Source organism: Orbicella franksi, chromosome 15 (genome assembly GCF_964199315.1).
Source record: "Orbicella franksi chromosome 15, jaOrbFran1.1, whole genome shotgun sequence".
NCBI classification, from domain to species: Eukaryota; Metazoa; Cnidaria; class Anthozoa; order Scleractinia; family Merulinidae; genus Orbicella; species Orbicella franksi.
Genome location: NC_138159.1, coordinates 12,486,235 through 12,499,193, shown reverse-complemented (window position 1 = coordinate 12,499,193; position 12,959 = coordinate 12,486,235). Strand labels below are relative to the sequence as shown.

Here is a 12,959-nt window from a genome sequence, read left to right as displayed (position 1 = left end):
TCTCGAAGTATTTCGAGGACAAGACGGTCACGTTCGACCCGCCAAGATTCAAATTGGTGAAACCACTTTATGAGGCCTGTTTCTAAATGCGTTCTACTGGAGTCCAACTAGGACGAAGAGGTTGAGTCGCGAAGAGTTTGACAGAGTTAAGTGGGGGAGAATGTTCGGAAGACATTGTTTAAGAATAAACGCTTGACCAATGTATGCGGAAGACATTGTTTACTTTTCGGAAGACCAATAATTTCATGAGACATTTCGTGAAAATTTTTATTTAGCATGATTATTGATTGACTCGTATGATCGGGCGAACATTGTGAACGGTCTCGAGTTGTATTCGAGTCGTAAGCTAGTATCCGAGCTGTACATTGAAATAAGAGTATTCGACAGTTATTTTTTGCTCCTGGTTGCCGTTCCGTCCGACCACCCAGCGTTTCATAATAGGCCATTTCCGAGTTGGCTTTTGCCTCTGTGTCAAAGACAGTTTTCCTGCAAAACCATTCTTATGAAACTGTGTTCCGCCTAGAGATTCATTTTCACGTACCTTAAATCGTCAAATTAGCGCCCGGGGCGCTTAATCTAGGGGGCACTTATTTAATCTTTCCCAAATCGTGGCCTAACATTGGCATTTTTTTTAATACATCGTCTGCGCGTAAACAACAACATAAGCTGTTAATCGATATGAAAAGCTGATCCCAAAGTTTAAATCGCGGCACTGTTAGCGTTTAACGTGTTCATCGTGTTCACTTGACGTGTTCACAAACTGAAACAATGTACAAATCTAATACTACACGACGAGAACTATACATCCTTTGTTGTCTCATTACTCGTCCACAAAATATGGGGAGGGGAGGGGGATCGCTTATTTAAAATTTCGGCTGATAGGAGGGGCGCTTACTCGAAGGGGACGCTTATTCGAGGTGGGGCGCTAATTCGAGGATTTACGGTAAATCAAATTCATTTCCATATGAAAAATTTTGCACGCGGACTTGTTTTGAAACAAAGGCCCATGGTATCTCTAAAATGGCCTTTTTACGACAACTCAGTTCAATCGTATAGAGCGTTTTCACATAACCTCACGGAAGCCATATTTGGTTCTCCAAAACAATAAAACGTCGGCCATGTTGGTGAAGAAACTGCGCAGCGCCTTTTAAACTACAAGTAAATGTTAAAAATATCGTTAAAAAGAAACTTAGTGGCGGTATAAATCAACCAAAGTTTCGGGATTACTGCCTTCTTCAGGGTGTTTAAGCCAAACCAATCCTGAAGGAGTTAAACTCTTTCCTTATGTAAACACTTTCTTTTGTTCCAAGAAATTTCCATGGCTGCTAACCAGATCAGCTAGTGAGTACACTCGATACGGTAAACATTGACCGGGACAAAAGAGTAACAAAGTTGTTATTCACAAAACTTATTATGGTAATTGAACTGAGTGGAGTGCAAATTGTTTAGGTAACCAAATGGGTACAACTGGAAATGAATAAGCACAAGTGAATTTTTCAAAGACTGATAAAATTGCAAGAGTCAATAAGACACGTGAGCGCGATTTGAAGTCTTTGAAAAATCTACGAGTGCTTAGGCAAAGCGTTAATCACTACAAATTTTTAAAATATTTCGATCTGTAAGAATCTGATCAAACCTTCACTAATATGTAGTGAGTAATAATTTGATTAGTAAATTACCGAATTTGTTATGAACAAAACGTTTACCTATATTACAGTCTTTTAAAGGTTAATATTTCGATTCTTTACACGTATATCAACACTTACAGAGACAACAATAATAAAGTAGTATTATCATCATCATCATCATCATCATTATCATTCTTACTACTATTATTATTATTGTTGTTGTTGTTGTTGTTATTATTATTATTATTATTATTATTATTACGGTAAGACTGAGAAAATGACTCCATTGTGATGAGCTGGGAGCAGGCACATTTATCATTTATTTCTAATTTGCACTGCAGCGCAAATTAATACAGGCGTGTTCGTAATTTCATTCATATAGCAAATGAGAAATCGTAAGAAATGTAGCAATTTAACGATTTCTCGCTATATGACTGAATAAGGTCAGCCCGCCTTACACGTACGCTCTTCTTCTATGGTATCGTGTTAACTTGCGAGTGTCTGCATGGGAACAATGTTTAATCATCAGCAAAAATCTGTTTTTTAATAATTTCGTATTGTTTCTGCTTATTTGGCAAATTTGCAGAAGTTCTTGACAGAAAAGTCTTTGTACGTCCTTGCATACGGTGGGAAAAACTGTCCTGCTCTAACAAAGTCCCAAAATCAATGTACGTTAACAGGAAAGGCATTGAGGTCGGGCAACTTTTCTCTCTGGAGACGGCATTATTCACGAAAAGGAATTTATAATGCAAAAAACCGTATCAGATTGTAGAAAGGGGAAAATATGAAGCATTTTTTGTCTCCAACGGTTTTAATTTGGCCAAAAATTAAATGTGTCGCTCGTGTCCGGCAACTCGCTCGTCAGTCGTCAGTCGTCACTCGTCACTCGTCACTTGAAACAGGAACATTTCAAGACTCAGCCTCCAGGTCATTGAACAGTCTGCCAGATAACATCAAGCTTGAGTCTAATGCTAAAACATCTGCGAGGAAAGGTTATAAGTTTTTAAAAACTAAGGCCGAATGCAGATTAGATTGTTTTGAATCTACATAATTAATTAATTTTTTATATAATTACATATTTGTGTTTTCCACATGGTTTTTTACTTGTAAATTATACTGATATATCTATATGTATTATTAATTTTTACTTAGCATATGATGAATGTAGAACTCACTCACTCACTCATCCTCTTCGCTCCCTCGTCAGTGGAGCATAAGGCCACGCAACAACAAGTACCATCCATCACGGTGTTGAGCTTCCAGCTCAACCGCATTCCATCTTATCCATCCCAGATCTTTCCGTTCGGCTTCAATGGTTCTCCTCCAAGTGATCTTTGGTCTGACGGGCCTTCTCTTGCCTTCAGGGTTCCAGGTGAGCGCAACTCTGCAGTTGTTATCTTTCTCTCTCCTCAAAACGTGACCGATCCATCTCCATCGTCTGACCTTCAAAGTTTCTGAGATGGGACCCTCTCTAGCTCTTTCATAGAGTTCACGGTTGGAGATGGTGTACGGCCAAAATATGCCAAGGATTCTTCTTAGGCATTTTCGATGGAAGACACCCAGGCGCTCCATGTCAGTTTACCCTCCACATCTCAACCCCATACAGGAGCATAGAGATCACGCAGCTCTTGGAGATTCTCAGCTTGGTGTGCTTGCTGTATGTCTTAAACCTCCGGACAGGATTTAGAGTGGCATATGCTCTTCTTGCGATTGACAGCCTGCGCGAGATGTCTTCATGTGACCCGCCGGCTCCATGGACTGTGGCACCTAGGTAGATGAAGGAGTTGACGTCTTCAACTTCTAAGCCATCAATGGCAATCGTGTCGGTGACCTTGGCGTTTGTTCGTAGCACTTTTGTCTTTGTGGTGTTGATACAGAGTCCGGTATACCTTGAGACCTGATGGAGGCGACTGAACTTCTCTTGAAGATCTTTGTGCCGGCTGGAGAGCAGGGCTATGCCATCTGCATAATCTAGGTCCTCTACGACCGTGGTGAACTTCCACCTCAGGCCTCTCCTTGCATTGGTGGTGTTCCTCATTACTCAGTCAATAGTGATGTTGAAGAGAAACCTGACATAACATAGCTCTGCTTGACTCCTGTCTCTACAGGAAACCAATCTGATGTTCGTCCGTTTTCAACAAAGCAACAGGTGCTTCCATCATAAAGCTTTTTTATGATGTCGACGAAGTTGTCAGGAATTCCATAATGCCTGAGAATGTTCCATAGCTTGTCTCTTCTCACACTATCAAAGCCCTTCTTGAAATCGATGAAAGCAATGTACAAGGGTGTTTGCCATTCAGCACACTGTTCTAAGAAATTCCTGAGGATGAAAATCTTTTCAGTTGTCCCTCTTCCTCTTCGGTAGGCAGCCTGTTCTTGCCGTAATTTCTTCTCAACTCCATCCTTCATCCTCATCAGGAGCATTCTGCAGAAGACTTTTTATGGTACTGAAAGTAAGGATATCCTTCGGTAGTTGTCACTTCTTCTTCACTTCTCCGAAACCTACCCACCTTACCTCGCTGAGTCCGAGAATGCTCAGCTTGTACCTTCTCATTTCTTTCATGACTGATGCTGTCTTTCCGATGGTATCCATTGTTCTGACGTTCCAGCATCCTATGTTTGAGTAGTATTTGGGTGTAAGGAGGGATCTCTTACGCGACCTCGTCGTGCTCCTGGCTTCTTTACGGCTTTCACCTGGAGCAGTCATTGTTGCTTCAACCCAGTGGAGGAAACTGTCATCAGGGATGTCGCATGTCGCACTAGTCCGATCCCGGATAGCATTTGTTACTAAAGTGGTTTCTGTAGCAAGTTCGTTTTTTATGGGAGAGGGTTGCTGGTCCTCTGCCCAACCTGATTTTACAAATCAGGAGACTGCCGGAATGCTTTTGTCAGGACTCTCACTCAAGACCTCTCTGACATGATTGAACCTACCAGGGGTATGCACCCCAGTCAGTACAACCCTTGAGATCATCGAGCCGCACAAGCCTCTACACCACGACAATGTAGAATGTAGTACTAATCTGTAAAAAAGTCATCATTAAACCATTATTATCATTATCATTATCATTATCATCATCATCATTATCATTATCATTATAATTATCATTATTATTATTATTAGTAGTAGTAGTAGTAGTATTACTCGTGGAGTATCCGTAGGTAGGAAAATATTTGTGTAACTTTAAACAAAATGTGTTATTCCTCATCAAATTAAACCCAGACTGCTTGAGCCTAGTATTAGAAGAGGCCAGAGCAACTTGGGCATTTTCTTATTTTTGTTTGTTGTCGTGAGAAAAAGACTATTATCGTGTCGTTTCGGCAGGACAGGTCGGTTTTGACTTTCGCTCGCACTGCGGGGGCAGCTACCATATGCAAGGATTTAACGCGTTAAAGTAGCCTATTCCCCTAAAACAGCGCGCGCACTTTCTACTCACCTCTTTTTTCATTCCCAAGTCAGTTCCAAACCTGAATCAAGCTACACGAAAGTCACTTCAGTACTTTTCTTGATCTTCACAGGCGAACAGCCTTCTATTTGCCTGGAAAAAAAGATCATAAACAGTTCCACAATAACTAGACTGGGAAGCTACCCTAAAGGAAAAGGTAAGATTAGAATATTACATTTCAAATGCTATGTAGCTACGGTGTTGTGCAATGAACATTAGTCAATACAATATGAAGGGTAAGGGAGTTAATTACCTTTTTATGCTCTAGTCGGATCCAGTCCTCCCGTGGATAATCTTGCTGCTCAAACTTCGTAGCTGTTTCCGTGGATCTAGAAAATGCGTGTAGAGACACTTTGGCTGATCACGTGCTTGTTTTTGGCCGTCAATCTTCAAAGCTACACTTCTCTCAAAATACATCCCTTCCATAAGAAAGTCTTGGAAGTGTAAATGCAACCTATTTTTCCACTTTAGGCTTTCTTACTATTGGAATCTCATCAATTGCTCGTCCTAGTGGAGATAACTACCTTATTAGAACAATCCAAGGCTTGATAAACCAGACGAGTGACGAGGACAGGCGCGAAATCTTCGTAGTGATATTCCTCGCCAACTTTGATGAAGCAGCTAAATCTGCCACTTTGGTGGAGTTGTCGAATCGTTTCAGGAAATACATTAACCAAGGTTTTATTCGTGTAATCTTTGCACCAAATGAGTTTTACCCGTCGCTCTCGAATATGAAAACGAAATTTCGCGATAATCCGCAGAGGATCTTTTGGCGCTCAAAGCAGAACGTGGATTTTGCATTTTTAATGTGCTATTGCCACGGTCTCTCGCAGTACTATCTTCATTTAGAAGACGATGTACTTCCAGCGCCAAGCTTTTATCTCAAGCTCCGTGATTTCATCTCATCGGTTAAGACAACTTGGCCCATTCTGAACGCTTCCTTCAAGGGACACGTAGCCAAAATTTATCACGCCAACGACCTGGAGAATCTTGCCACGTATTTTTACCTCATGTACGACGAAATGCCCGTAGATTGGTTGATTACGTTTTGGCGAAAGATTAAACTTGATGGACCTTATCATCGAAGTCTCAGTTTTCCTCCAGCTTCCCTGTTTCAACATATTGGAAGTCATTCTTCTTTTGCGGAAAACAAGCGCCGTGATAAAGCGAGGGAAAAATATTTTGACCAGTACGATCTCAAATACAAGGGTTTGAATCCTTTGGCGACCGTCAGCAGCCAAATGACGTCTAGTTATGGACATCCTCAAGATGCTTACAACAGAGGTTATGGCTATTTCAGGACCAAGAAAGTCAAGAAAGATGACTTTATTATTGTCCAGTTTACTCGAGCAGTGTCTATACGTAAAGTGTTCGTTGATACAGGCTCTTATATTACTCCTGATGATCACCTTCGGTCAGCTGTTTTGCAAGCAAGTTTTAACAATAAAAACGAACTGCAGACAAATGCAAATGGAATTAAAACTTGTACAGTGTTTGAGACAATTGGAAATTTTCAACACGGGAAAGTCGAAATCACTTTCAATGAAGGTAAAAACACATCGTGTTTACGGATGTTGGTGACACAAGACCAGACTAACGGGGTTTTCTTCAGGGAGATTGATGTTTGGCAAGTTTAAACTCAAGTCTTTGTGTTTAGGCCCTAGTTCAGTTTCAAGTTTGCAGAGACGATTGTTATAGGTAAGAGACTATCTCGTTTTCCTCATTCTTTTGGTCAGTACCGAAATGACCCCTGTGTTGACAGACTCTAACAACAACAACCGCCACAATAATAACAATAACAACCACGACAGTGATGGGGGTAGTCAAAGATATTAACAGGATTGTTTTTAAATTTTTGCGTCGAGTTCAAGATAGAGTTGTAAGAACAGCAATGATTAATTGTTATGAAAATGGAGGGTTAAGGGTGTTAGACCTTGAGACTCTAGTAAAATCTGTCAGGTTGTCGGTTCAAAAGATTTTACGCTAGTGAAAACGCTGGCTGGAAGAATTACCTCACTCATATGCTTAAACCATTTTAAGGTCTCTTTCTTTTTCAATGTGACTATGATCCTAAGGATTAGAATATATCAAATCAATTCTATGCCGAATTGATTAAGTTCTGGGCTGAGTTTAGAAACGCTGTCTCTGATAAGGACAATAAAAGCTCAATTATGTGTAGTAATAGAAACATAAGGACGGATGGCAAACTTGTTTTTTTATAAAAAAAATATATATATATATTTGAAAGAGCATAACGTTAATCAGTCAACTAGGTTTATCAAAGAACAATTTGGATTCATTGGATGTTATTAGACAAGAAACGACTATTAGTTGTAATTTCTCAGAGTTGTCCGGGTTTAAGATCGGCAATACCCTATTTCTTGAGGAAGGATGATTGTGACAGTAATATAACAAAGTTGGGTTTTTTTTTGTAGTGATGCTTTCTACGACGTAAGTTTGGCCAAAAGCAAACAGTACTATAATTTGTTAATTCAATAAAAAGCTACCTTACCAAACGCTTCAAAAAAGCTGAAGGAAAAATTTAACATCAGCTATGAGCATTTATTCGAGGTATACCTTCTACCAATAAAAGTTTGCATAGAATTAAACGTCTTTAAGAGATTTTCAGTTTAAGGTACTTAACTATATAACTTGTACAAATATTCTTTTGAAAAAAACAGGAGTAGTAGACTCAGACATTTGTTCTTTCTGTGGATTAAGTAGAGAGGAGATAGAACATATAATAAAATGACGTATTACAAATTTTATATATATGGAAGTTCATCGACATCTTGTCATCGATGTAAAAGCCAAGGTCCATAACAACTGGACGATCTCATAACATCAATGTTTCCCACGGTAATTGAAGAAATAGTAACTTTACATAGCTGTTGTCGGGTTCCTATGATAAGAAATTCCGTTTTCTCATCATTGAGAAGGAGTTTGTCGTGGTCCATCCATGAGCGAATGGCCTTAATGCAATTTTTTGCGGCAGTTATAGCACCTTGTTGACTTGACGACTCATCCGGCCTGAAGGAGAGATATAATATTCGCACTTTTCATAAGAAATAAAAGTTTAAGCCTTTGCACTTTGATATGTAATTATAGCGGAGCTCCGGCGGAGCCCCATACCCATATAGGGGAGAAAAGGAAACCAGGGGCGGGGGAGAACACTCTGCGATGCCTGGCACTTTTTGTGTATCTGAATCAGCCAACAAAAAATGACGTCACATCCGGTAAAAAAGAGCGCTGAGCGGCAAAATCAAATTTGAACATGGCATGATCGTTCTCTCAGTAAGTAAAATGGTAATATTTTGCAATCGGCCGGATATCTTTAACGTTTTATTTGGCCACGATAAACAAAATTTTGTCTTCTTCCTCGTCATATCAGTTTGTTTGAGGGACAGGGTAATTATTTATTCAAAAACACGCTGTTTTGAAGGCGTGTTTTTTACGAAATGTCGCCATTTCTTCCTCGCTGAATTCCACAGGAGTCATCGTTTGTGTGGAAATAATGAATTCTAGGTAAGTTGCACTCAATTCAAATATCCTATTCTCTTAGGTAGGCATTACACTAAGAAAAATGCACAATGACAGGTTTCTAGACATGGGGGAACCTTATTAACAGAAGCGCCTTTTTTAAAATTTACTGTTGCCAGACACTCGAGAGTACTTGAGTGCTGTTAATCGTATCACTGCAAGAATAGACCCACACACATAACGCGCTTTGCAGAACTTTCTTGCCGATCGACACTAACACAAACTCGTGTGTTTGCTCATGACTCAAACTGATGCCATATAATATGTTACGATTGGTTAAGAACCTTAAACAAGATATGTTTTCCCTAAGCAATCCCTTAATTGATAAACGCTTCGTTACAGGCAGGCCGTGAACAACTTTAAAAAAAGCAAGAGGATTAGTTTTAACGGCGATTAAGTAATTTGGACATGTCGTGGTTTTTTCTCATTTATAATCAAATTTATTTTTTCGTTTCAACAGCGTTTGACGTCAGCAGCGCTAAGTTCCAATACCCCCCCCCCCCAACTGAGGTCAAGCATGCACCTTTAATTTCTTCAAACCCTCTCATTTGCCCTGTTTGCAGACCAAGTTCCTCATCTATTAGTCCCTGTCATATTGGCAACCCATTTTGAAAGGTTACTAAAAAATTGTGCATTATAGTTCAGTGTGCTTTCTCTTTGTAATCTTACGTCAAGATATTTCAATCCCTAAGGAAACGAGAGAACACTAGCAATACTGACAATTTTCAGTAATTCATCACTTTCAATATGCCATCTAAACAAATTGTTCGTAAACAGTAGTGAAATTTCATGCCCCTACACCTAGCCATAAAAGGAAGTCTGGGAACAGGCAATAGCAACAGTGACACTGCCAGGCTGGTGAATTTTACAAGCTAATGAACTCATGTCTAACAATGATGGGTGATGATGAAGCATGGTGCAGTGAAACTGAAGAATCAGACTGTGAGTGACATTGATAGAGTCAGTGTCGTGAGAGTGATGCTAGTGTCTGTGAACTTGGACCAGGTCAGCAAAGAAATGGTTTTGTACTAGAAATTGACAGAGAGCAACAAGTTTGTGCTAAAAAACTGAAGAAGCTGGCTCAGACCAGTCTTAAAGCCAGCATCTACTTACAGTACTTGTCAAGAGTTCCTGACTTGTGTATGTGGGAAGGCTCTCTGTAATGACCTGTATGGGGAGGCTCAGCTCACGATGAGTACCTTTTTCAGGCTTCAGGTATAAACTTAATGATAGGGATTTCACAAGTTGAGGTGTATGAAAGGGTAGGAAAATCTGTCATTTAGGGATTCCATTCTTCTGGTTCTAAAATGTTGTTGAAAAGCTCTCATTTACTCTCCTGAGCCAGAATGAAGAGATTCTATAATATTATTTATTAACTTCTTTCCAAGGGAATAGAAAAGGGATGCAGTATTCTTAAATAGGTGTGTTAAAGGGGTACATTTACCCTTTTGCAATGTAAGGTCGACAAAAGAAGTGCCATTTCTATCAAAATGGTACAAATGTATACAAAAGGGTAAGGGGTAATGGACCTTGAGATAAGGCCTTTCCATTTAAAACTTTGTAGAATACCCCTCCCCCCCTCTCAGCTTGTGAAACAAAGATGTTCAAATTATTGTTTTGTGAAAAAAGGCAATTATTAAAAAACAAAACAGTGCCAAGAGATTAAGTGATTGTCAATGCAAGTTTCCATTTGTATTTTGAATTAAAATGGGTATAACATGATCCTCAAGTATACTATGCAGCTTCACAGAGAGGCCCAAACTGATGATGAAAACATATGTTTTAACACTTAAAATTCTATTTTTGCTTCTTCCCTTGTACCTTGTGATCTTTTTAGAGAAATTCTGAAAAGGTCCCCACCCCCCCCCCCAAAAAAAATTCAAATTTTATATACAAATCACTTTTTATCTTGAAAATGGTCTCAGAGACAACAAAACATTTTTATGGCTAACTAAACTACTTATTAGGAAAATAAAAATGTTCAAGGAAAAAATGAACAGGAAGAAACAACAAATTAACTTTTTTTTTCAGAAGAGCTACTACTTGTATATTTTTTTAACTTACATGTAGGTCAACATAATTTGTTTTCGCAATTTACCACAAAAGAAAACACCACAGAAAGGAGAACTATAGTTGTGGCATCTGAGCTACATTTTTAAATGGAAACATTTCCCATAAAAAATTTCCAAATTATATTCTTACCAGTACAACAAAATACCAACTATATTTTGCAAAGAAGTATACTTAATTAATAAAATTGATGTAGTGAAATTTTCTATTTAATTTTTGTACACCTGATCTTACAGAGTGCAACCTTTGGTTTAACTGGTTCACTTTACCGTTAAGGAATAATTAAATAAATCACACCAGCGTGGCTTTGTATCTTTATTATAATTCTCATTATCAGTAGAGAAATCACACTTGTACACTGGTCCACTGATCAATACTCGTACGTGTATGTTAAACATGGGAAAGCAGGTTGCATCATCTAATCATAACATTGTATGGCTGTGTGGGGTGTATATGCCAGGAGGTAACCATCTAAGAAAAGACAAACATAAATTATGTCATTGTGTCAATGACTCACCCTAAGTGGGTATTATGCTCATTACCACCTTAATAAACAAGATATATTTAAGTATAATTTTTAACTCCGCTTTAAACTTTTCAAACCTACAGTTTGTTTTCACTTTCAGAGAGGTCCTTAAATTCACAGGCACACCACCTACCCCCCTCAGCCCCAATTCCTACTCTCCCATAGCCAGGATCTCATTTCAACCCTCCAATAAATCAGTAATTTTTTTCTAATTTTGGTCTGACTTAGATTCATCTCCACTCAGCCATGAAAGCAATGGTGGTAGATTTCTGTATATTTGTTGGTCTAGTTCACTATTGTTCTCAGATTCCCACCTCCCTATTGACAGAATTAAATTCCATTAAAAAATAAACTACAGTAGTTTAATCAAATTAATGCAAAGGCAAACATTGAACCAGAAAATACTATAATTTTGGTATGAATGATACCAAAGTATAACTTACATAATTAATATCACATCTTTTCTATTGTAATTTAAGACAGTGCAGCTACTAATAGATTGACCACAAAAACCTAAAAACATGACTTTAGAAACACGGGTAAGTGAGAATATTGCCAGTTTTGCTTTTGCCACCAACCACTCTGCTTTTAAAAAAAAATACATGGAAGATTTAACGTCAGGTTCACAGCGACTGTTGAAAGGCTGAATTGTCACTTGCTAGACAACTTGTCGCGATGAGACTAGCGTGTGTGGGAGATGCTTTACTAATCGAATAAAGCCAGAGATCACGGAAAATCAGCTGTGATTGACGGTGATTTAATTGACGATAATCGAACGTAAACTGAAATATAATGTAATGAATAAACTAATTACTAGATAATAGAAGATTACAAGATGACAAGAGTCACGAAACAATAATAGCAAACATTCCAATCATAACTGCGATATGACAATACTTCCAGTCAAACTTCTCAGTAAAGATACAATTAAAATCATCAGTGATCCCAAGCAGATACGCATACTGCTAACTGTCCTAATACAATAAATGATAACACTCTAAAAATTTGAAAGCAATAAAATTGTACGATGCGATAAAAACGTGCTTGCGTGAGCGCCACTGAAAGCGATGTGGGAATTTACTAGCAAGGAAAGGAATTAACTGAATTACCAGAGATTCTTATAGGAAAGTTGCTAAATTGAAACCTAAGCTAGGGGGAGTGTGAACTATAAAGATCTATCGCTAAAAACAAGATGAAATAAAAACTTTGAAAACTGGGGCTCTGCCACGTGTTGGACTTAGTACAATAGGCTGTTGTATAAAAAACCGAGACTAAAGGTACTTAAGGTTAAAAAACGTCAAAACTTGAAACTTATACTAAAAAGCAAGCATAGAAAATAGTTTGTACTTACACATCGGTTCCCGCTTGCACTCTAAATAGTCAAGGGTAGCTTAAAACTTAATTTACTTGAAAACACGTACTGTGCACGGACGATAACTGAAACTTGAACTACCGGCGGGAATATGTCGCTAAAACTATCTATATACGTCCACGTGTACAAACGGATGACGTCATTGCTAAGCAACAAACTGGCGAATCAGAAAGAGTTAAGATTACTCACTTAATTAGAGAAGCCTCGATATAGTGTTCATATCATGGCTCCCCTGAAATATCCAGATATTTCACTAATCGCTGTTTATGTAACTAACTAATGTTCAATGTCTACAATGTTCATAAGCTATATTTATCATGAAAATTAATGTCACAGTTCATGGTTGGCAGCAGGCTCCTCGGCCGGGACTACTCCGGTCT

At 38.6% G+C, this 12,959-nt stretch overlaps 3 protein-coding genes across 3 annotated transcripts; 1 reads left to right on the top strand and 2 right to left on the bottom strand.

Annotated features, from left to right (window-relative positions):
* Positions 1-2,831: 2,831 nt before the first annotated feature.
* Positions 2,832-3,200, bottom strand: LOC145469228 (uncharacterized). Its single transcript, XM_081452917.1, has one exon. The coding sequence runs from the start codon at positions 3,198-3,200 to the stop codon at positions 2,832-2,834; it is 369 nt and encodes a 122-aa protein (XP_081309043.1).
* A 465-nt stretch (positions 3,201-3,665) lies between these two features.
* LOC145469227 (uncharacterized) lies at positions 3,666-4,037 on the bottom strand. Its single transcript, XM_081452916.1, has one exon. The coding sequence runs from the start codon at positions 4,035-4,037 to the stop codon at positions 3,666-3,668; it is 372 nt and encodes a 123-aa protein (XP_081309042.1).
* Positions 4,038-4,545: 508 nt separating this feature from the next.
* Positions 4,546-6,923, top strand: LOC145469225 (alpha-1,6-mannosyl-glycoprotein 4-beta-N-acetylglucosaminyltransferase-like). The gene is made up of 3 exons (XM_081452915.1): positions 4,546-4,564; positions 5,145-5,228; positions 5,543-6,923. Exons 1-3 carry the CDS (start codon positions 4,546-4,548, stop codon positions 6,706-6,708), a joined length of 1,269 nt encoding a protein of 422 aa, XP_081309041.1. The 3' UTR covers positions 6,709-6,923.
* The last annotated feature ends 6,036 nt before the right edge of the window (positions 6,924-12,959 follow it).